We start from the raw sequence: 25,971 nt of genomic DNA on the forward strand, positions 1-25,971 counted from the left end.
TCTTCTTGCTCCTTTGCTCCTTCATCTGTTCTCTCCCCTTATTCAACCCTTTTCCCCCCTTTTTTTCTGTTTTTAGAGAACGTGTCTAATTCTTCTGGGCTGTTTTTGGAGACAGAAAAGAAAAGAAAGAAAAAGAGAATTCCTCTCTACATTTTTCTTCTCAGAGGGAGAGAGAGGGGAGTCAGGGCAACCACTGTGGTCTGTGTTGGTTTTCCAGAAATGTAAATCGGAGCCACAGACTTTGCCAGCGCTGAGGACAAACTGGAGAGCTCAGCAGTTTTCTGGCCAGATGTTGCCGCCGCCGCCACTTCTCCGTGGCTGTGCAAGAGTAGGGAGGAAAAACAAAAAAAAAGGAAAAACTTCCCATTTTGGTTTTTCAGCCTGTCAGAGCAGGTGTCGCGAAAAGTCAAAAAGTCATCTGAGCGTTTTAAAAAACTATACAGAAACAGGAAAAATGGAGAGCGGCTCCAGTTAAATCTCCACCTGCAGCGAAAGGGGAAAAGGAGGGGGGTCGGGCTCTGCAGTGTGGATCATATTTTCCTGCCCGGCACACTCGATGGTGGAGGATGTTTTTCCTTGTTATGTGACCAGCTGTGTTAGGGGAGGCTGTATAATTTGTCTGTGGTTTGCAGCCCCTCCCAGTAAGCCTCTGATCCCCCTCTGCGCTCCCCCTCCTGCAAACTGTGACCAATGAGCCGTTGGATGCTGGTGGAGGTTAACAGACAGACAAACAGACGGACAGAGGGTCGTGGGTGCTGCCGGGCCCAGCCCACCCACTCGCCGCGACTCTGCAGCCACGTGATGTGCCGCACATTGCAGATGAGATTAAAAGCTTCTTTTTTTCCTGCAAAACGTGAGCTTTTCAGGAATTAAAGGTTCAACAGTTGTTAGTTTGAAAAGCTGATTGTGCAGTTTTGAGACTAAATAAGTGTATTTTAAAATGGTTTCACAGACACATTTAAATAACATTTACCTATAGTATGTTGCTTAAGTCAAAGTAGCACGACTACTATGTAAAAATACTCAAATGCAAGGCCTAAAGATTTTTTAAAAATTAAAAAATGAGACCTGTTGTTCTCATTTTAAGGTTCATACTTTCATTTTGAGTTTCTACCAGAACATGTTTACATGTTTTAGTGTAAACAAACAAACGAAAAAACAAACACTTAATTTTCCTCATACCTTCCAACACGTTGTTCAGAGCTGTTTACATCTACATATTTAGTGCTGTTTGTTGCTGACCTGTCAATTTATTTTTGATAAAACCTTCGATATTCACAAATTATATCAAAGTTGAGTGTCTCCGTAAGTATTTACAAAAAATAAATGTTAGAAAACCGAGTTGGAAACAGCTCACTTTGAGGATAATCGTGTTTCAGATTCCGTTTTGATTGACACCTCCTTGGATCCCACCTTTGTCTCTCGTCTCCACGGCGACAGCCATGGAGCAAAGCAGAGTCAGCGTGGTGCAGCTCTGTCTGCTCCAGCCCTCTGACTCTGGCTGCGTTCCCAAATCCAATCTGACGCTCTGCACTAAAATGAGAGAGCTGTTGATCGAAACCACGGAGAGTTCAGGTTCTCCAAGTTCATTGCACGTTCACTTCGTTTGGCGTTTTGCTGCTCCTTCTCCCCAGACACAGAGCCCAGAGTCGCTCTGACGCTCCCAGCATGCAGTGCTCTGGATAACTGAACAGTACATTCCTATAGCGCTCCGAATTTACTAACAGTCCAGTTAGCGCTCCCTATCAGGGGCCAGATTTGGCCCACAGGCCTTAAGTTTAGTGTCAGTGACACAGAGGAACAGCTAAACTTTAAATTAAAGGAAGAAAAGCACCCAGTGAGAAAGCATGACTCTGTCGCTGAACAGCAGTCATGCGTGATGTTGCAGCTTGATGAGATAAAATGTTAACATGAGCTCCACTCTTGTGATTTTGGGTGCTTTTAGTATTTTGTCTCACAATCCGTCCTGTGATACCGTGACGTGCCAGTCTTTACGTGACGCCACATGCCAGAGGCTGACACGCCTGTGGAGATGTTTTTGCAGGTCTCATGTTAAATAAGGCACTTTTTACATACATTTACATTTAGGTCTTCTGCTTCCACTCTCATCCACAGAGATGTTCACATATTTAATCCCCCCTTCCTCCTCCTCAGACGAACCCATTTCTCATGACGCACTGAGAAATGAGAGCATCTCTTTGATTCTGGACATCCGGCTCTGCTCGCAGCAGCGACAGCAGCTTTCCCTCCGCAGCCTTTCCCATCCAAACAGCTTTCAACGGCCAAACCTTTGTTCTGCAGCGCGCTTCGCACTGTAACTAATGGGACAACCAGGGCTGGAATTTCGAGGGGGAACTCTAAAACTGGGCCATTTGGAAAACATCCCAGTTTTTATCCACGGCTTAGCCACAGAGCAAAAGAGAAAAAAACAGCCCAGCCAGCAGCCGAAAATGTTGACACTAAAAGAGTTGATACTATTGTGGTAGTTCACGGCCCCACAGAGCCGCAGCGTAGCTTAGCAGCTGAAGGCTTTCCCCCCCGGAGCCACAAGAAGGGACGCCTTAACACTGAAATACAGCGAGATACTTCCTCTTTTGTCCCTCTTTATCTTCGCTCTCAAGTCGGTCTCCTCTCTCTTAAAACCCAAGATGATATATTAGTTCATTTTTATATTTTATTCCCTTTCCCTGCTAAGTTTTATTGACACCATCCCCCCCCAGCTATTGCCAGTTGTCAGCCAGTGGCTAAACTGCCTCCCTCAATCGCCTTTTCAGCTCAGGCTTAGTCTCATTGGCAGTAAGCTGATTAGGAACGAGCCGCTAAGCCCGGCAGAGACTGATAGCCTAACAGAGAGAGTCGCGGCGGAGTGGATGAGTGAAGGAGGTGAGGGAGGGGAGGAGGGTGAGACGGTGAAAGGATAGAAAGTGAGACAGACAGACAGGAGGGGGAGGTTAATAGAGCGGAGAGGGATGTAAAGTTTTGTGGTTTGTTAAGGTGAGTTCACGCCCGCTGACTGCAGGAAAGTGCAGGTGAAGGGAGCGTGGAGGAGCAGCTCCGGTACATCTGTCCCGGTTTGACCCCGGCGTTGGAGAGGAGGAGGAAGCGCGGGTCGGCCAGCAGAGAGTCGTGAAGCGTTGCAGAAGTGAGCGTGGCTGAAGGGCAGCGGAGGCAAAGAAGAGATAAAGTGGATGCATTTGCTTAAGTTGTCACAAAGTACATCCAAAGGATGAGTGATATAAAAGAGAGGTGCAAAGACAAAGGAAGCTAAAGAGAGGAGAGTCATGTTTGCTATAAAATGTTGAAGATAAAATAGGTTAACTTAAAGAAAAAATAGAGAAAATGTTATGTAAACTGTTGTATAAAGGGAGTTAAAAGGAATAAAAGACGCACCTTTGTTCATAAGTTGGTAGGAAGAAGAGCCATATTTACACTGAGTCTCCTGTCCAGATGCAATTTAATACACTTTTCTTTGCACTTAAGGTGTATGTACAGCTCAACGTTAAAGAAACCCAAAAACAATATAAATTATAGATGTTGTACTTTCCTCCTTAGGCTCTCTGTGGCCCCAGAAGAAGTTTTGTGTGACAGCAAAGCACCTTAAAAATAAAAGCACGTCAGTGCAAACAGACTTCAGCAGAAGCCAAACGACAGAAAAGGTTATTAAACATCTGAAAATGTGTTTGAAAATTCCTGTGCAGCATCGTCCAAATGTCCTGCATCCATTCGTTGGCTCATAGAAATCCAAACTATCCCCTGAAAGAGTGCTGTGTACTTTTTGGGACGTTTCGGTCCTCGATTTTAGCTTTAGACTTGGCTTCTGTTTGGTTCAAGCAACTGCGGACTCAGACTCAGGGCGAGTTTAAATAAGACAATAATGAGGTAAATGTATGTGAAAGTAAACCCTGTGAGTAAAAACGTCGTGTTTTTTTTTACTTTCAAGAGCACTTTCCAGGCACGTTACTGCAACTGTTTACATTATGTAGCCTAACACTGCTACATGTCGCTGCGTGCTGTCGTCACGGAAACGTGTGAACTTGGCTGATGTTGTTGCAAATTTCTCGCTTGTTTTTGGATCAAATTCCTGCTGGAAAGTTGCGTTAAGAACCTTTTTTTATCTGTGATTTTCACTTGTCGTCCGTATGTTCGTCCTCATGCGGAGTGTGTGCTTAAAGAGTTAATGTGGTGAGTTTGTAAACACGTTAATCTCACGAGTAAACAGACGTTTCCATACAGAGTGTAATCTGAAGGGGAGAGCGACCTTGACGTCTCTTTAAAATCAAGGTGACTGAAGCAAACACACTGAATACATTAACCCTCTGAAATCTGAATCGACATCGGTCTTCATGTCCTGCATTCAGACGCCTATCACAAACTATTTAACTCTTCGTAGCCTGAACAAATTGGTTTGATTTATTTTAAAAACAAACCACTTTTGCTTTGCTTTTTGTCAAAAAATGTCCCAAATATGCCCTAAAAAATGAACTGAAAAAAAGCTATTTTCCTAGAAAATAAAAGAAAAACAGGCAATAAAACTAAATTATTATTAGACGAATTCTGTGTTTAAAACTTATCCTACAGACAACAATGTAGATTTTTTTTTTTAATTTTCATGATTTTTTCCCATTTAATTTAATTCTTTATTTTTTGCTTTTTACTTTTCTTCTTTTGCTTATGTTTGGGTAATTTTCTTCTACCATTTGACTAATTTCTGGCTAGTTTTTTGGGCCATGTCTTGTTCAGGTGCTTATTATCTTCTCTCCATGTTTTTGGGAGAAATCAAACCAATTTGCTCAGGTTTTAAAGGGTTAAAAAAAAACACCTAAGTGTTGACATTTACTTTTTTTTTAGTGTCCCCTGATTTAATATTTCAAGTGTTACCCAAAAGGGAACAAAATAATATCAATAAAAGTAAATTTATCTTTTCCTAGAAAGAAAGGAAAAAACACATGTGATACTTCCACGCAGTTACAGGTACAGGCACATTATGACCCGAGTTTTTAAGGAAGTGAAGGAGGTGAAATAAAGACACGAGGACTTTCATTTTATAGAAAGTAGAGAGGATGGAGGGCAGACGGAAAGAGAAATGGTGTCAGAGAGAAAGAGAAAGCAGTGACCTCTCTGTGGAGGTGAAGACGCTGCAGTCCGACAGAGACAAACAGAGCAACTGCGACCTTTAAAAGAGGTTAAGAAGTGAGGAGGGCAACCAGACGGAGACCTTTTAGAGAAGTTACCGGAAAAATACAACCTGAAACACTTAAAACAGTTCTAAACCAGTTATTGATGATGCAGCTCGTCTTTCCCTCCAGACCTCTGCAACTGAAATCTTTCATAAAGGATTTTTGGTAACTTAACGTAGCAAATACATAACGATATTTAAAAACACAATCCAGGATTTTATATGAAGTAGCTGAGAACATTATACATGATACAGAGGTAGACTTTTTTTTATTAAAGACAATGATCTTTTCTGCATAACCAGACATGAATTTGAAATTGCCAAACTCCCTTTAAATAAATGGTAATTTTAGCATGTGTGGATCGAGCATATTTTCACATCTAACTGGGTGATGTAAGGGTTAATTTCAATTGGACCAGAGCTGTTGACTGTTGGAGCAGTGGAAAGATGAACCAAGATCAGGGTCCCTGTGGTTCCTTAAAAAATCTTAAAAGGCGTTTGATTCATTAATATAAAAATAACACTTTATTGGTATAAATTGACTTAAATTAATCCTTCAGAAGTTTTAAAAATGCTCTTGGAAAGTAAGATTTTGTGAATCTTTTTTTTCAGACGTTGCATTGGGAAATTTCAAAGTAATTAGCAACATCTTTTTTTTTTAATTAATGTAATAAACTCCTTTTTTAATCTCGTCATGATGAGAATCTAAGCAGTGAAATCTCACAAAATCAAACACAGAATCACCCAGAAAACAAACCAAATGCCAGATATTTCACACCAGATGCTTTTATGATAATGTAATTTGTTCATTGTCCTCTGGAGTTGACATAAATCATCTAATCTTTTCATGGGACAAAAAAATATTATGTAACAATAAACATTTAGGCAAAAAATAAAATTGTCTTCCTTCAACTTTGGTTGTCGGAAAATTGGTTTTAAATTTTATGGTGGGAAAAAAAAGTCTTAAAAATGTACTTTGCATGAAGCTGCAGGAACCCTGAACAGGTCTTTTGGGAGTTTGATCTTGTTTCTGTGGACTTTGAATCAAGGTGTTTTATGATGATAAAATGACTTTTTATTTGAATGGTGTTTGGAGGGTTTGGCGCTGGAAACTTCAGCGCTGTTTCTAGTTCAATAAGTGAGTAATAATCTGAGCGTATCTGTGGCAAAAACAAGCACTTTTAGTGGATGTACACTTTGGTTGTGCCCTAAGTGGTTACATTGCAGTGTGTTTTGGACCAGTTTCTAAAACTGTTGTTCCCATTAGTCACTTAGACACAAAAACACGAGAAAACAGGATCCAGGTTGAAAACCCTTTAAAGGTCAGAGCGGCGGCGCTGTTAAAGTCATCGTGAAAGTACAATAATTGTGCCTGATGGAGAGTTATCAGGAGAACATGCTGGCGCTGAGGAGGCAGGAGGGATTTCCAGTCTGACTTTAAGAGCAGATTAGGAGGAGGAGGAGGAGGAGGAGGAGGAGGAGGAGATGTGATTCAGCAGAAAGAGGAGGATGTTCAGTACACGAGGTTCTTTTTGAAACGATGAGCTTCTGGCTACAGTGAAACAAAACCCACCTTTTATCCAGTCTCTGTAACTGAGCCTGTGTGTGTGTGTGTGTGTGTGTGTGTGCGTGCGTGTGTGTGTGTGTGTGTGTGTGTGTTTGTGCGTGCATGTGTGCGTGCGTGCGTGTGTGTGTGTGTGCGTGTGCGTGTGCGTGCGTGTGTCCACTGTGTTCAGATTCATATCAACTTGTTTGGATTATTTTCATAAAATATTTCTTGAATCCAATATTGTTCTTGTATTCGTCACAGAGTTTTATTTCTCAGCGGCGTTGTTTTTGGGTTGTTAGTCCACCCGTTTTCCTCTCTCTGAAAAGCGTTATCTCTCTTGAGGGAATTTCTTCAAATTTGGCACAAACGTTCACTTGGACTCCTCAAAGAGCTGGTTAGATTTTGTTGTCATGGCTCAAAGTTTTGTTGAATGTGATATAATCAAGAACTCCTTGATGGAATTTCTTGAAATTTGACACAAACGTCCACTTTAAGTGAAGGATAAACTGATTAGAATTTGATGGTCAAAGGTCAAGGTCAGGGGATCCAGTCCGTCACATTTCCTTGAACACAATATCTCAAAAAGACCTTCAGGAAGTTTCCTCAAATTCGGCACAAATGTCCACTTGGTTTCAAGAATTAACTATTGTGCAGTTGGTGTTCAAAGGTCAAGGTCAATGTGACCTTGTCTGTCTCATTCTTTGAATGTGCTATCTCAAGAACACCTTGAGGAAATTTCCTCAAATTTTGCACAAACATTCACTTTATGACATTGATGAACTGATTTGAATTTGGTGGTCAAAGGTCACGGTTACCTTGTGCTTGTGTCATTAGCATGATAGCAATATCTCAAGAACACTTTGAGGGAATTTACGCAAATTTAAGATTCAAGATTTCTTTATTGTTATTCAGACTCCATACCAAAGAGGCGGCCAATTGAACGAAATATCATTGCATCCGGCTCAAGATGCTAAAAAACGGTAAAAAAAACAACAACAAATAAACAAATAACAAATCATCTATGTGTAAATCCCAGCTGTTATTTATACAAAAACAAATGATTTCATTAACAAAATAAATAAATTAACAATTTGGTTCAGATGTCCACTTGGACACAAGGATAAACTGATTAGAAGTTGTGGTCAAAGGTCACTGTGACTTCACTAAACATGTTTTTGGCTGCAACTCAGGAATTCATGCGCTAATCCCGACACAGTTTCACACAAAGATCTAATATCATTTGGTCAGGTATGAAGCGGTGACACCAGTTTTGGGTGCCCACCTTTAAACTGTTGTTTTAGGCCTTCTGAGCAGCCGGGGGAAGACGTGTGTGAAGCATCCATGTTTTCACAGACGTGATGTAAACTCGAAGAAACACTTTACTGGTTTGCGGTGCTATACAACTGGTAATTTTAGTTTTGTACTGGATTTAAGCCTGTTTTAGTCACATGGGTACCATTATTCATTACAGCATGAATTGGTGTGCTCTAATTTAGGTTCCCTCTGGAGTTTTTGACCACTCGTAGCATCATGAAGTCTTTTTGATGCGTGGGCCCGTTGTATTGTTTGTATCATGCACACGCAGGAGTAAAAGACTGCAAGCAAGTAACGTGGATGGATTTTAAATGTTTACAATTCTGGCTTTGCAAAAGTTTTCTGAGGAAGGACACTTATTCATAGCGTTTAAATGTTTACAAGAAAACTCCACGGGGCATCTGTAAGCGCTTTGGCTTGTTGTGTCTTTTTGTGAGTGTGATGAAGCACTGAGCGTTGTTGTGTTGCTCACGCCAACGTTCACGTCCCGGATGTCACTGCACACTTTTATGGGTTCGAGTGAGCAGCCAGTTCCACAAACAAACACTTGTGGGTAATTATTTCTAAATGCGGACACTCGTTTCTGGGAAATGTGTGAAACAAGTTGATTTCTTTTGGAAATTGGAGGACTTCATTAAAACCATTTGGCAGCACTGTGAGAATATTTCACCCAAATCCTGAAGGATGATTTCAATTTTTATGCTTCTTTTTAAAATCTTTTTTTATTTAGCCAGATTTTTTGCCTTCATGTTAACAGTCAGAAGTGTTGAAACAGACAAAACAGTGAGAGAGAAGGACAGCAGCGAAGGTAGCCAAAGGTGAAAAATAACTAAATACGTTTACTCAGGTACTGTGTTTAAAGAAGTACTTTACTGTGTTTAAAGAAGTAAGCAGAAAAATGCAGATACTTCTAAAATTGGCAGCGGTGAAATGTAACTAAGTGCATTTACTCAAGTACTGCACTTAAGTATGAATTTGAGGTATTTATACTTGAGTTTTTTCTTTTCTTGCCACTTTATACTAATACTCCACTACAATTCAGAGGTAAATATTCTACTTTACTAAACTGATCAGACATTTTTAATTAATTTACAATTTTTTGCATCAAAAACAACAGTAAAGTTTATAAAATATTATTTTTTTAATAAATTAATTACCCAACCATCAATACGATTACAGCTGAAATAATTAGTCTATGAAAGTGATTGGGCAATTGACTGAAAATTAAATAGCTATTAATATTTTTGATTAACATTGCAGTCAATTTCTAAATTTATTTCATATGTTTTTCTGAGTACTTCTTCCACCACTGAAATATCTGGCTGGAATCAATCAGTTGGAGTCTTATGGCAGTAATTAACCATCAGGCCACAAGAACTCACCCAAAATATTGCTTTCCTTATTATAATCTTTATTGCACAAGATAAAAAACAAACAAAAATAATAAAAAAATCATCATATCTGTCCACATGTTGAGAGACCTGGAGGTGGTTGGCAGCATTTTGTGTGTGTGTGTGTGTGTGTGTGTGTGTGTGTGTGTGTGTCGTCCTTTATGAGAGCGCTACATATGGCCCCATTGTTGTCCTCTGGGAGTGATTTATGCTCGGCCGCTGTGTCGCACAGTGGGCCCTGACTGGGCATCAGGAGCCACTCCCTGCTGCTGTAAATGGTCGTCATGGAGACTGAAAAGTCTGCCGCCACAGGGCCGCCGCCGGCGCTGTTGATGTCCGTTTGACTTCTGACCTCCACAAGTGACTCCAAGACTCTCCCATTGAGCTCAGATTAATCGCCGCTGTCACACAGAAAGCTCGTACCTCAAACATGTAAACTGTTGAGCTTCCAGTGTCAGTGATTGTTTCGGAGGTTCGATCCCGCTGAGACCACACATGATAACATTTACGTTGCCGTAACAACATTCACTAAATATATTTATATTTTTATGTGCAAGGAGAGCAAAAAAGCTGTATTTCAGATTGATATTCAGTCCTTTTTTAGGCTGTGAGAAGGTGCTCACCCCATTAAAACTCATATTAACCTTTATTATTATTTCATATATTACATCTTTTTCATGTCTGTCGTAACAAAAGCATTGTACAAAGTCAGGAGACAATGTATTGGAAAAAGATAGATTTAAAAAAAATACAATACAATAACCTTATGAACATGATGAAATTAAATATATAAAAATAAAAATAAAAAAGAAAGAAGATTTGTTGGTTTATTAAGTAGATAATAAAATTTGAGATAAAATTTAAATAAAACAAAACATAAATTAGTCAGCAATTTTTTATTGAATTATTGTCATGAGATAAATTGATTGAGTTTAAACAAAAATAGAATACAACTTTGGGGAAAAGACCCTTTGATTTTAACTTTTACTAAAATAAAAGTTAAAAATAGAACATTTACTATTTTATTTTATCTTGGTTGTATTTAAACTGTATTTGGTGTACATTAAAAATATGGTTATATTGCAAAGTAGATCCAGTAAAAACCTAAAACAGAGTCATTAACTTTTTTATTGCAATAAGATTTAACTCAAAAACAAAGAACTAATTTAATTCTGTACATCAAGTAAAAGCTGTTAAAGTCAAAACAAACTGTAGTTGGAGTTAGATCTAACATCTATTTTCTGACATTTTATATTAATTTAGAAAATATCTGCCAGTAATTTAGGGAGTGAAATAAGTATTTAAAAACGTTGTGACCTGTGATTTGATGAGTGATAGTGAGAATTACATGTGTTTCAGAGACACTCTTGAAATATTGTAATGACATAGATTTAATAACCACCAAAATAAGTTTAAAATTTGGGTAAAAACTTTGAAAATTTCTCTCTTGAATTTGCCTTTTTTGTTTTGTTTTCGTCTTTTTTTGTTTTAATTGAAAATGATAGATCCACAGACCCAATAAAATACTTCAAACGTACAACAAATTGCATGTACCACTGAAAAAACTCTCATTAATGAGATAAAACAGAGTTATTGACTTCTTTTTTTTTACAATAAAATTTTAGTCAGTCCAAAAACAAAACACTTATTTATTTCTGCACTTAAATAGCTTTGAAAGTCAAATGAAACTGCAGCTGAAGTCGACTGAGCTGAAGTCTCTGAGGTGACCTGAGTGACCACGAATAGAAGAAAACCATCTGCCTTTCTAGAAAATCATTAACACATCCACCGTGTTAACAAAAGCCTCCAAAGAAACAGGACTGAAGTGTCTTTCAGAGGACAAAGAGGACACATGTGATGATGTATGAGAGCAGCAGACAGTAACCCGGGTCACTCTCAGGAAAACTCAAAGACTTCAGGGAAGAGAAATAAGCAGAAACTGAAGAAGTGGGGGAGGACGTGACGTTCGGTCTGAGCTGAGTAAAGTCTGGCGTGTGGGCCTGAATACTAAGACGATGTGATTTCCTGCTGATGGTGGGAAGCTCGTCCCACAGGGAGGGATTACAGCTTTAAATGCTCACTTCCTTTTGATAAAGTTTTAAGAATTTTTGCATACTAATTAAACTTAAAGTTTCCTTTACCGAAATGTCAGTGAATCCCAAAACTAGACAGCCGTCTGTCTTTTGTGGAGGACGCTGCTGCATCTCCCTATTTCTCCCAAAATAATAAAACAAAGGTCAAACTATAGTTATAAAAAAATATTAATCTAGCAATATGTCAAATGACAATGTGAAAGAGATGTGGTAAATAATCCTACAGAGAGTTTTCTGCTGAAAGTGCAGCTCCCTTTGGCTTTGTGAAGTTTTGAGGTTTTTACACATCCTTTTTTTGTAATTTATTCTTTTTTTTTGGCACAGAATGCTAATATAACAAAATGAAAAATTTTTTCTGAACATGGTCAGTCTTCCCAAGCTTTTACACCGTGAATTATGGCCTCAACCAAACACATTATGTCACAACAATGGCGGACCTGTTAAACATTTGTGTTTCTCAGCTTTATTATGTAACACATTATTAAATATGTTTGGAACTGGCTGTGATTGGGCTTCTGCTCCTGTATGAGGTAGCGCAACTCTCCGTCTCTACCTCATTAATGAGAGGCACAGCTGGGTATTATTTAAAGAGTTATGATACCAGTACCAATACCAGTATCCTTAAAGAAATACCAATAGAGTACATCTTAGCCACAGGAAATATGTGACGCGCTAAACATATTATCTGCTGATGACTCCACCTCTGTTGTTTCCAGATCAGTAAAACATTTCATGTAAAGCTGAAATGTTTTATTGAGTTCAGTTTGTGAGTCGTTAATTGTGTTGTTTGTGTAGAATAGAGATATCAGGTATTTTTCCTTCAAAGAAGAGAAAAGAAAAAAACTTTCTCCTAATTCACAGCTTATATAAAGTTGGAAACATCAAAGCTCGCAATTAGTCCGTCTTTTTTTTTAGTTTGAATGCTTTTTCTTTTCTAAAACTTTATTTTTGAGCGCAAAGTTCATTTCAAGGTCTGTTTTAGTCTGTGTCTGTGCTGAGAACTTAGTTTTAATTGTTTCTTTTGCAATTTAGTGTATTGCAGCAGGAGCAAAGTGACAGGAGAGGTAACACCGCTGTTTGAAGGCTGATTTGACTGCACCAGCTGCACCGGCACAGAGGCAGAGAGGCGGCAGTCACAGGAGACATAAAACATGGATGTTTGTAATTTAAGCTTCATGTCAAATCATGTAATTTAAGAACTGAGGTGCGTCTAAGATCAAATTTTTCAAGAGTTTATTTTAGAAAATCAAGTGTGACTTTGTCGCCACGAGGTCTGGCTTTGTAGTGACAGGTCTGCGTCTGTGTGTGTGTTGTGAGAAAGATCATAGTCCTGTTTAACCCTTTGATCTCTCAGGCTTCAGAGCTGTGTGTCAGTGTGTGTGTATGTGTGTGTATGTGGAGATGTGTGTTAATAGCGTGTGATCCTCCCCATTTGTGTGATTAGTGGTGTGTAACGCTGTGATCCTCCCCTTTTGGTCATGCCACCGGCCTCTGGCAACTCACACACACACAGACACACACACATGCACACACACTCACACTCGACCATCAACACGGCCTCATAACAAAATGATACTTTATGAAATGCTTTATGTTATTTCTGTCTTGGACAGACGTCCCCCTCCATCAGACAGCTGCACTGCACGTCCTTCTTGTCACATTATCTTCCATTAATTAGTGTGTGTGTGTGTGTGTGTGTGTGTGTGTGTGTTTAGCCCACACCCGTTAAGAGCCACCCGTCTCAATGAATGGCTAATCTATGTTCACAAGACCAGTCACGGTCCCCAAAAATATCTGCGAAGGACGATCTGAGCGCTGCAGTGCTCAGCCGAGCACTAAATGACCCAGAAATCCCATCCATCTGGAGAAATGTCACAGCTCTCATCAAACGGCCACGGATGGGTTAGTGGGTTATTAAATATGGCCCCGTGTGTGTGTGTGTGTGTGTGTGTGTGTGTGTGTGTGTGTGTGTGTGTGTGTGTGTGTGTGTGTGTGTGTGTGTGTGTGTGTGTGTGTGTGTGTGTGTGTGTGCGTGTGTATGTGTGTGCGTGCGTGCTTAGCATTAAGACTGTAAGTAGGGGCAACAGTTACCCGGCTCTGTCAAAAATCCACCTGTCGGCACCTCTAAAGATCACTGATTGGTACAGTAAATCTGGGTTGTTTAATCTGTGCACAGATACATGCATGTATTACAAAAGTTGTTGGTTTTACAGAGAGTTAGACGTCACACGCCTGCAGTCCATTATGGTACAACAGCCTACAGGAGAGGCAATTTAAAAACTGCCTTTGTTATCTTTCACACTTCAGTTCATAAAAAGACATTAACAGAATGAAAATATCTTGATAAACATGAGCTGTATTCTCATAGTCTCTTAGTTTACAGTCTATTGTTTCCTCACTTTTGTGTAATTGTATATCACATACCCATGTACTATCATATATAAACCCCTGAAAGATGCAAAATGGTTTAGTTCACCAGTGCACTATGATTCGTCTCGAAACACAGCTCGAGCAGAGTGAGTGACTGCTTATGGTGTTGTCACACCAACACACACGGTCACACCAACACACACGGTCACACCAACACACACGGTCAGTGTCAGTCAGTTTTTCCCCAAAAAAACTCACTTTGTACAAAATGTAAATAAATATAAATCAAAAGGTAAATGAGAGATTAAGAGTGGAACGGTGGGGGGACCACAAAGACCACTTATGCTTAGCGCCCAGAATTTGGTGTTATGCCCCTGCCAACCTGTTTTCAGGCCTTTAATCTTCTGCAAAGACGTGTGCACAACTCTGGTCTACTGGCAATGGGAAAAGAGTCTGTCGCCTGTTTTTTAGCGGGATTCCTGTGTTTGAATGAACCCACACGTGCTAATTTTAGCAGCCACCTACCTGCGATATCTGTTGGCCACAATTAACATTTTGTTGCCTCAAGGCCACAAATGGCTAATGTCAAAACCTGCACTTCTGTTGTGTCTAATGTAAGCCCACACAGCAGTAATGGCATGTCCCACGTCACTGGGGCTGCTGTGGTGGAGCTGGTCCTTCAGTAATTGTAGGGCTGGCGGTACCTTCCCTTTCTGCAGTAATCAAATGATGCGGTGTGATGTGGTTGCTGTGTTTTGTCCTTTTAAGATGATTTTGTGCAGCAGTTAGAGGTTAATAACAGACCCTATAGAAAGAGAGCGTAGAAGCTGAATGTACGCGTGGGCACGAGAGTCTGTCATCCTGTGTGTCTTTGTGCACACATGGTCATCTATATAATCCCTTCCCTTGTGAATCTGCAGTACCAGGTACTGTGTGTGTGTGTGTGTGTGTGTGTGTGTGTGTGTGTGTGTGTGTGTGTGTGTGTGTGTGTGTGTGTGTGTGTGTGTGTGTGTGTGTGTGTGTGTGTGTGTTGAATGGGGTCAGTGCTGCACTGTCCGGCCAGAGGAGAAGAAAACACAATCAGTTCTTTTGGCTGAATCGGCGTCTCCTCCTGCCAAGCTGAACACCGGCCCACAATGCACTGCAGCCTGAATGGACACAACTCACTCATTTGTGAGTTTGTGAGTCTGCATTGTGTGTGTGTGTGTGTGTGTGTGTGTGTGTGTGTGTGTATACTTGTGTGCGTTTTGTTTGTGTACTTTCGTGTCTGGGAAAGTATGAGTGGGTACCACAGTTAGTTGCGTGTGTGGGTTTATTGTGATTATGTCTGATTTAATTGTGCTGAAGGAAGCTGTGTGTGTGTGTGTGTGTGTGTGTGTGTGTGTGTGTGTGTGTGTGTGTGTGTGTGTAAGTGTGCGTATGCATGCGTGTGTGCCTCCTAGGATCCAGTCCCCAGCTGGAAAATCGAGTTGGAAGCTCAGATTATTATCATCATTTATTTACATCCGCGCTCATCGCAGAACTAATTTCATTCAACCCCCAGTTTGCAGATTACTCCTCCTCTCCGTCTCCTCCTTCCTCCCCGTCATGTTATTGATTGGATTATCGTATGAATAATGGAATTATTCTCTTTCTGCATTGGTTTGTCTCAGTTTATTCGCACAGAGCTGAAATACAAAAGCGCTGATGGGAAGTAGAAGCCGATTTGAAAACAAACAAACAGATGCAATCATCGGCGAGCGAGATCGAAAACAACAAGAGGCTTGTAAGAACGTCTCACCTTGATGCTGACGAGTTTAACTACAACATAATGTGAGGGAGACATGCAAACAGCAGCGTAAACAACACTTACAATAATATTAAGTCTATAAGATGACGGGGGCGGGTATTGTAATTTGAAAATGGCTCTAATGCAGGAAATGAAATCATGAAGGAAGTGAATGTGGTAATAAGAGAGAAAGTATGTGTGTGTTTGAGAGAGTGTGTGTGTTTTGACTTTATACACAGCAGCAGCAGCCACTGGTTTCATTATGAAATCTCTCAGTGTAAAAGACTCCAGGGACGCTCAGTAAGAATTAGAAATGAAAATATTTGTAATAAAGAATAAGCGGGAGGATCTGTTTCAATTTTGGCTCATGCTGTTTGGTCCAGTTTTTGTGTAACTGTTGATTTGGATGATTTTAAATGAGTTTTCTTACTTCCAGTTGATAGTTCCTTTTAAAATCTGCCCATTTGAGGGTCGTTTTTGTTAATGAAAAGCGCGCTGCCGTTTAGTTTCAGATGTTTTGCTAAAGAAAATAACAGAAGTTTAACTAAAGTTATAAAAAAATGAAGAAGCCTTTTGAATTAGTAACAAATGTCTTCCATCAAACTTCAGCCAGATATTACACCCTGTAGGAAAAGTCAGAAGATCACCAAAAGTTATTACAATTCATCCTGAAGGCAACGTTAATGTCTGAACCAAATTTCATGGCAATCACTTCATCAGGATATTTGGGAGATGGAGGTGATGGTGGACACGTCACGAGGCACGGATGCTTCCAGCCGCCTCTCTGTCAGCTCCGCTAACTTTGAGCTGAATTTAGGCTTTTATGTCTATTTTGCGGTTTTTGTGGTTGTGTTGGACAGTGTGGCTGCAGGTCATCACAGGGACGAGGAAATCCTCTCACCAGTTTGTGAACTCTCTTCCTGCTGACTTCGAGCTATATGGAGGATTTTGAATGTAAACATCAGCGTAAACAATAGGCGGGGTTACAGATTTGTGCATAACTTGAGCAGTATTTTTGAAATGTCGATAAAACACAATCACTGCTTTTCCACTGAGTGATGTGTGCAACTTTCGCGATAACATTATAAGAAGCATAGCAATGGATGATCAAAACGTCAGCAGGTTTATTTCTATTGCAGCCACCGTCATTATTTCCTATCAAAAGGCGATGTAGGCGTGTTGTGGAGTGATAATAAAGGCGAGCCCCTTATACGTGAGAGCGGCCACGTATGAGGGATTTCTGGGAGGTGATAGTCCATTTTAGGTATAAAGTATAATCCACGCTCACTCCGTCTTCTCAGCCACGACTTGATCCATAACCTTTTTCTATGTTTAGTTTTTTTTTGCTGCAAAACAAGATGCACGCAGCTGCATCCAGCTGACGACCATGATCCTCCTCCATATTTGTTTTTCTGAGAGTCTGTGAGATCACAAACCTGTGGGATCGCCACCGTGACATCTGAACTAAAAACAGCGAGTGTGCGGTCTCATGATCTGGCCGAATCGTCTAGTGTGTGCATTCTGACGATCGTAACACTAAAAATCATTAAAAATGTGTCATTATGTCTGCAGTCTCCCACGCTTAAACAGTCGGATAAGATTTAAAAATCTAGTCTGTACCAGCCTTCACATGCAGGTCAACGATCTTATGATGAAATTTAATTTAAATCTCCTTCTTCCCTCTGTCGCCTCCCTCATTTCCCACTCCTTTTATCTCTTCTCCCTCCCTCTCCTCCTCCTTACCTCCTTCTCTGCTGCCGTAGACCCTCAGACTCTGACCCTCTTCTCTTGGTGCCATACTTCCCTCTCTGTGCCCCCGAGTCCATCTCATTATTTGCTCACTTTATCCCGGTGCCTTCCTTCTCCTCTTCACCCTTTCTCCACCTCTCTGCCTGTTTGCTCACCTCCCTCTCCTCTCCCCTCCCTCCCCCCCAGCTGTCCGGGTCAGGGCCCAGGGGAGCGAGTACAGTCTAGCACATGTACGGGGCCCTGAATAGTTCTCTCAGCGGGGAGCGATTCGCCGGCCTGGCTGGGATTTTTTTCTAATGAGCTTTGAGAGAGGAGGGGACGGTGTTGTGGGGGGGGTGAAGATGCCACATTACCCATTACCCATCCTCCCCCCTTTTTCCCCCCTTTCCCCTGGTTAAAGCAGATTAATTAAAAGCTCACTGGCGTTCTGTCTCTTATCAGTGAGAGTTGAGCACTTACTGTAAGCCTCCAGGGAGGGCTCAGCGCCGGGCCGGGTGGGCAGGGAAAAGGGGGCGGGGGGAGCCTCCGGGAACGATGCTAATTCCAGCCGGTGGGACGGCGAGGACGGCTGCTTAGGAATTACCGCCGGTGGTACGTTCATCGCTGATTATCTCTGCGACTGTCGAGAAAGAGAGTGCGCTCACAGACAGTCGGTCGGCCTGTCAGTCAGTTTTTTTATGTCTCACCTTGTGAGTTGGAAATTTGAGCCGGTGGCCTGAAGCCAAAAGAGACTCAAAGAGCAGCCAGAATGAAATCCTCAACCTTTATTGTGTCAACAGTAAATCCAGTAATAATGAGCGTAATGAATATAAATATATTGTGATTCAGGATACAAAGAGCGCTCGCAGATTTTTAATCATTTCCAGCTGTGCTCTGCATGAAGATGGCGAGAGTCAGCAATAAAGACTATTAATATTACAATGATTATTAATTATTATGTTTTTCACTTTTTTTTTAAAACATTTTATTCATTTGGTTTCACTTCACAGTAGCCATCACACAGTCATCTTTAATTAAGTAATTTTAGAGACTGAGCCATTTTTCTATTTTTTTTACGCTATATTAAAAAACAAAGAAAAAAATAGGACACAGGGTGTTCAGAATTCAAGATAAATGAATAGAGATAAAAATACAGGGTTTAATTATTATATTCAAACAAAAGAAGGGTGTTTCGGGGAAATAAACATTTTCCAATTCTTCTGAATTTCTTCAAATTTAGTTTCTTGGAGCTTATTGAAAAAGTCATTATTTCCATTACAAAGATTTCATCAACGATATCATACCATTTCTTTTTATTGTTTTCCTAGCAGCTAAACTCAATATTCTAAATCAATATTTTGTTTTTATATTTGTAGATGTTGAGAGTAAAATGCCAAACAGGAGCTCATCCCACTTCAATGTGATTGTTATCCCAAAAATAGTCACTAACTCTGTATAAATCTTACACCAAAAAGCTGCATTCAGCTGCCTCTCACAAGCTATTTCACTCTTTGAAATGTGCACAAACTGGTTTCATTTCTTAAAAAAAAACTTTGGGGAAAAGGCAGTGACCAACTTGGAAAGATATCTCCCACAAATTTAAAGAAATTAGTAAAAATTGACAAGGAATACAACCTGAAAATTAGTTTTAAAAAGGGGGGAGAATTATTAGAAAATTATCAAAAACTTGGGAAGAATGTCTAGAAAAATATATTTATAATCATTTTAATTATGTATGTAAGACTATTTCACAAAAAAACTTTTTTATTGTCAATTCTCTGCGTTGTGTTTTTTTTCATTTTCTTGCTTTTTTTTTTTTTTTTTTTTTTTGCTTATTTTCACGTAATTTTCTTAAAACCGTTTACCTTTTTTTTTTTTGGCCATGTGTCGTTAAGTTGCCCTTTGCCTGCTCAAAAAAAGTTGTATCCTTGTTTAAGGTATATAGAGAAAGAAAATATATCAGTGAATGTTACATTGTCGAAAATACAATAGATAATTATCTGCAAATATGTTGGCTAATCAGTGACAAGAAATGCAGTAAATGGATGGTCCTCTGAAGATAAACAGTATTGATAATATCAATAACAGCACTGACCCAAAAACAGCCTGATTCAGGCTCCTCTTTTTTGAGATCTGCGTGAACTCTCCATGACATTAAAAATTCATGTCATTACATTCATTATCACAGGATTTTATTGTTGACACAGTGGAGGCGAAGGATTTCATTAAGATTACGAGACCCTGTATTTCGGTGTCACGTCTCGTACTGTGTGCCCGCCTTCAGGCTCCAAACTCCAAAAAACAAGGGAAATGGAAATGAAGGACAAGAGAGTGGAGGGAATGAGAAACAGAGACAGTCTCAGTGTCCTCACTGCTGAGGTGAACAGTGACGAGTCATGAACTGTGTGGAAGTGAATGTCATTACTCTGAGACGTTCATAAAATCTACACATTTAATTCTGTTGTGGACTCGGTGGCATTTCAGACTGTTCTTCAGTGTGAATAATGGTCCTCATTTTCTGCAGCCACATGACTCCAAGGTCATAGAGCCTCGCTGTGATTCAAAATAGTGATAAAGGATTTCCTGTCTTTTTAGTGAGCAGTGTTTTTATCACTATCAAGACCTTCTCCTGTTCTTGTAAAGAGTAGGTGGATCTGCACCTGAAGTCCTGATACTGCAGAGTGCTGCAGAGAGGAGTCCTAAACGAGTAAAAAGTTATTTTAGGACTTCTGGTTCCCTTTTCTCAATGCTTTGAGAACCAAGCAAATCGGATTTACTTCTTTCACAAACATGTAAATGTGAAAAAATAGGCAGCTCAAGAAAAAATGACCCAAAATGAGAAAAAAAATATTAAAAAAATAAACAAGGAAACGACTTGAGTGCTTAAAAACAGTAATTCTATAAAATAATCATGCATAATCATGATCATTTTTACCTAAAAGTTAGACCCCCCCGCCACCAAACAATTAAATGAGCGAGAAAAGTGCTTAAAATGCGTAATTCTGATAACTGAGCAACTTAAGAAAAAATTACACAGATTACCTAAAATTAAGTACCCTCCCCAAAAAAAACAACAACTCAAAACAAACATTATTAATAATAATGTAAAATAATTTCAAATCTGTAATTCTGATATTAATCATACTATAACAACAATTCTGATAACAACCAAGGAAATAATGTGAAGAAATGTTTAAAAAAAAGTCTGTGAAGTAATTTAAAATATATAAAAATAATAAATGACAACAACAAACAAGGAAATAGCCAGAAAAAAACTCTATATAGATAATAATTTAAAAAATATTATATAAAAATATATGATTTAGACATTTATAAATACAATTCTCGCCATGTTTCCAAAAACAAAATCAAACCAATTTGCTTATTAAAGGTGTGCATGAGGCTCCGCATCCCAGTTCCCTGTTAAAAGAAAAAAAAAAAAGATGAATCTGAATGAAAAACTCGCATAAGCTTGGGACTGCGTTGATGTTGTGTTGTCGTTTGTTTTGCAGGTTGCAGCCGTTCATCACCGGACAGCCCAGCAAGAAGCTCGCTGTGGAGCAGGTGAGTCCACGTCCATCTTCACCACATCTGCTCCTCGTCTCTGTCACCTGCTCGCCCGCCGCTTCGTCTTCCCGCTCACTCACTTTAGACCCCGCTTCACCCTCCTGCACTTAACAGACACTCTCTCTCTCTCTCTCTCTCTCTCACACACACACACACACACGTGCACACACACACACACACACACACACACACACACACACAGACATGCACGTACGAACACTCAGTCACCTAGTCAATCACTGGGACAGATAACTTCCCCCTTCGTTTTTTCCTCTCTAAAACACTCACTCAGATATTCACTCACTGTGTTATCTTCTCTGACTCACTGTCTTACACACACACACACACACACACACACAGACACACACACACAGTAGCTTTATTGTCATGACTGGTACTGTGTGTACCAGAAGTTGCAGAAAGCAGCTAAAAAGAAAATATAATTAAACAAATTATGATTTTTACGATGTGAAAGTTTGGAAATACAGAACAAATTAAACCGGCAAAAAGCAGCAAAGGCAAATCAGCTGGGGAGCAGTACGGGAACAAGCAGGCCCATTACTAAAACGAATAAAATACACAACATTAGTACTACTGCCAGCCATACTCTCTGGGAAGCTCATCAACTCATAATGGGCAAAAACCTCAATGAACTCGTTGGAAAGTACTGATAAAAATGTGATATAAATCTAAATTTATGTTCTTAAAGGGATAGTTTGGATTTTTTGGAGTGGGGTCATATGAGGTACTTATACACAATCAGTGTGTTAACTACAGTAGATCTCAGTTGTTATGCTCCAGTTTGGAGAAGCAGGTAGCGGTAACGACACTGAAGCTAATCAGCGTACTGTCATAGATGCAGGCAGCAGCAAAACGTATTTCAGCCACCTAAAAAATATTTAAGTACACACCATGTTTTAAATATTTTTAGTGCTTTATCTTGCTGTCAGACAGTGACTTCCCATTGGGAACTAAGCTGCTATATGCAAAATGCATGGAGGCCAGTCGCGGCAGTCCCATACATGTTTCTGGACATTTTCAAGATTTTAGGATGTTTCTAGGATTTTATAGTGTGTCTAGGATTGTAGGACATTTCTGGGATTTCAGGACATTAGGGGGCTTAGCTAGGACCTCAGTCTAAGGGTGTGGGGGATCTTCCACTGGCACTTTTTTTGATAAACCAGGCCACGCCCAATCAGGGGACTATGCTAATCACGCTTTTTGTTTTTATACTGGTACATCGTCAGGGGCGGAGTTATGCTGAGTATTGCTCCAGTGTGTCATCGAGCTATGGTTTATGGCCCGCCCAAAAAATCTTAAAACAGGAAAATGGTGAAAAAACAGTCAACCGTCTAACTCCACAGTTCAGTGCTTTACAGTAAAGGGTCTCTAACATGTTTTCAACAATCAGTTTCCAACATTTATAATTTGTTTTTGAGACAAATCTCTAAATTCAATTTACACGGACTTTAAGAAAAATATCACCAGACTTTAAACTTTTTAAGAAGAGATCCAAACCAGGAGGCTTCCCGTCTCCACATAATGAAGCTGTGACTGTAACGGACCTGGAGGCAGACTGTAATTCCCCGTCAGTCTCTCCGGGTCGACCATTAAAAGCTAACTGCTGATTGCTCAGATCTCCTGCGGAGCGGACGAGGGAAAGATAAATCTCCGCTCAGGCCGTGTGAGAGGTGAGCCTCACTTCGTCTTTGTTTGCCCTTCTGTTATTACTCCTCCTCCTCCGCCCTCCTTCTCCCTCCAGGGCGTTCACTGCTCCTAAAAATCTCTGACAGGGTCCTAAAATAAATACAGCCTTAAACATAGACATAAAAATGTCTAAAACAGCACTTTTAGAGGTCTTTTTTTACCACCCTGCAGTGATGGGCTTCTGTTGGCCTGCCGTCAGCTTTTAGATGAATCCAGAAAGAATACAATATGTTCCCTATCTGCTCAAACCCAGTCGGACGCCGCGTCTTTGAACACCATGTTCTCACTCTGCTCATTTATGGCTTCACAGCTTTCAGCAGCCATTTTCAGGGCCACTTTTTACAACTTTGTGTCTTAATTTGATTTTAAATTGGACCCAAATTTAATCACAGGTAGCTTTACATCTTCAGAGTCTTAAATTTGGCTTTCTTGACTTCATATAGACTCTTTTTATTGGCCCGTATCTCGTTTTACACATTCCTAACTTCTTACAGACTTCCTGTTTCACAGTACTGCTGATCTGTCTTATTTCTAACGGTTTACTTCTCTTTTTTGTCAACACCTCTGCCATATTCTCCTTCATCACTCCATAAAGGAGCAAACTGGCAGCAGTTATGTTGAGGATCTAATGTTTAAAAGTCACAGTCGCAGCACTTTAGGGACTCATTTAACCCGTTTAATCCCCCAATTTTTCCAGACATAAGAATATATAAATCGTCTTGCATTAGTAATGCTGATAATAGTAATAACTGATAATGCTGTTACTGTCATGATCTGTTTGCATAAGATCATGATTCAAATTTTAACAGCCTGGCTCGTGTTTAAGTGTGATGCACCTAGATGCACTGTGTTATCCCACCGGTCTCTGTTGTTGTCTTCAACATGTTCATTAATTTTATGACCACACTGAACAAAGTTGAGTTATTGCAAAACACATACCAGTACAAGACACCTTAAAGATGACGTTTACCAAAAATTTCTGTTCTGTCTTTATGTTAACACACTGTATATGTAAGCTTTTGTTTTGGAGCTTTGATGCTCTCCTCGTGTGCAAACGGTAAGAAAACTGCTCTGGTCATGTGACAATTTATGCTGAACATGTGACACTGCACATATTTCATTGAGAATGTTTTTGATTTTTGTATTTGCTTGAAATGCATTGATACATCATTCAGTAACTGTTTTAAACTTTTTTTTTGCAATCACTGTTGTGACCAATGGGATTAAATGGGTTAAATGATTGATAGTTCATGGTCTAAAGCGCGTGACACAAGTGCATCATTTAGGGTGTGTGCAGTCCCCTTTGCAAGTTAAACAGTGCATAACGGGGGCAGAGGGGTTGTATTTGGTCCTTTAATTAATCATAGGAGTATTCTGGGTGAAACACGAATTCAACCAATCAGAGTGTCAGCTGCAGTTCGCTTTTAAAGCCAGGTGTACCTGCACCTGACGCACTGCTGTGTACTTAGCAGACTCTGCAAGCTGGAGAGGGGAGAAGTTTTCTGCTAAAAAACACGGGCCAGACATGGAAATTGAACAGAAGGACTGGCACTCTGCCTCGTGTTTTTGCATTCTTCATATGGGATGGACATAAAGTAAAAATGTAGGCTCAGCATGCTGATCAAAGGTCCAAATGTGTAAAGCAGAAAGCTCTCCACGATGAGCATGTGAGTCTCCTCCTTATGTTCAGACTTTGAGACGATTTCAGTGTCAGAAAGGAGAGCAGAAGCCAATCTATGTGTCATTTTGGTCTTCTGCAGCAGTGAGAATTAGATGCTGGAAATCAGTGCATGTGTCGAACCCCCTTCTATGCCGTAACCACATCTGTTACATAAACACCAGATCGTGTAAGAGGCCATCCCATGTAAACAGTTGATCTGAAATCTCCAATCAGATTGAGAAAGTGTGCATGTAAACGCAGCTACAGATCTGTGTAAAAAGATGAAACAGACGCTCAGACAGGCGAATAATCTGCAAGCTGCCTGCACAGCCACCTCCATGTTGAGAGCTGTGTGCAGACAATCCAGGCTCAGGATCTAAATCATAGATATGCTCTAACTGTAGGGACGGCCGCCTCGGCACTTTGACCTGCAGCACACGTTTCTCTGTAGTGTCACTAAATTACGGAGTAGACTCAAGTGTATCTAAACAGAGAAAAGTAAGGATCACTTGAAGAAAACTTTACAGTGGGTAAAAAAATACCTTTAATTCAAGTGATTTCTCTATTTCTCTCCTTCATTACTCCTCCAGCCGCCTCCTGTTTCTCTTTTTTAAAACTCCCTCTCTTTTTCCTTCGTTCCTCATCATCTCACTTTACGCTTCATTTCCTCGTGTCCTTCTCACCTCTTCCCGTTAACGCTTCGCTCTGCTGCCATTCTCTTTTTCCCGACTTTATCCTTTTATATTTCCTCTCTCCTTCTCCACATTCCTTCCCATCATCCCTCCATCTCTCCTCCTCCTCCTCCTCATCCTCATCCTCCTCCTCTCTCAGTCTTTGTCTCCCTCTCCATCATGTGCTGCTGGCAGCTCTGAATGGACGAGCTCTGGGAGCTCAGGCTCTGTCAACCAGGAAGAAAACATTGCCACGAGGGGCCGGGTCAACAAGGCTTGTTACTTAGCAACCCCCCTCACCTCCCCTGGGAACTGGAAGCAAACGGCCGTCGCCATTGGCTGAGGCTGCTCGGCGCTCTCTCTCGCTCTCGGCTCCGGTTATGTAACGCTGCAGCGACAGGGCCAGATTGAAAAGAGATGTTTGTGCTTTGGGTGTCTCTGGCTGGGCTCGTTCTGTTGGTTGCATTACAACAAACTGATTTCATTCCTCCTCTCTTCAGTGACCCAGCAATTAGTCTGTACATTTTTCAAACAAGCCGAGGGAGGAAACGATCACTTTACAAGACAGAGGAGGAGTAACAGGGTTATTTCTGCCAATTGAAAGTGGCCCAGCTGTTCTCTGCTGCCCTCTCCCCTCTTCTTCGGCTCCCTTGGACCACATTTAGACCGAATCTCTGGCGGAGGGAGCCGGCAGCGCCGTGTGAGACGTAGGGATTTTCACAGAGGCTTAGAAATCTGAAAGGGGTGATGAGGTCACGGGAGAGGGGCTTTGAACTGCAGACAGTCGCTCTGGCGTTGCAGCTCCAGTCTGCTTATGCAAGCAATAGTCTTGGCAATTGACGGCTGAGTCTATTTGAAGTTGGGCTCTCAGAGAAGCTGTCAGGCCGTGCCGGCGGTAAACCACATGACATGCAGCGTTCTCAGCTCGTCCTGCAGAAACGCACTGACCTCCTCGATCACCCCGATAAAGCTGAAGC

The 25,971-nt window shown here is 40.6% G+C and overlaps 1 protein-coding gene across 1 annotated transcript in view; it reads left to right on the forward strand.

Annotated features, from left to right (window-relative positions):
* The window catches only part of brf1a (BRF1 general transcription factor IIIB subunit a), a 139,720-nt gene that overhangs the window by 103,193 nt on the left and 10,556 nt on the right, over positions 1-25,971 (forward strand). Inside the window, exon 17 of the mRNA XM_042500550.2 lies at positions 20,902-20,953. Coding sequence (XP_042356484.2) covers positions 20,902-20,953 — 52 coding nt within the window. The remainder of the gene's footprint in view (positions 1-20,901; positions 20,954-25,971) is intronic.

Source organism: Plectropomus leopardus, chromosome 14, assembly GCF_026936395.1.
Source record: "Plectropomus leopardus strain MGB_pleo_1.0 chromosome 14, ASM2693639v1, whole genome shotgun sequence".
Classification (NCBI taxonomy): domain Eukaryota; kingdom Metazoa; phylum Chordata; class Actinopteri; order Perciformes; family Serranidae; genus Plectropomus; species Plectropomus leopardus.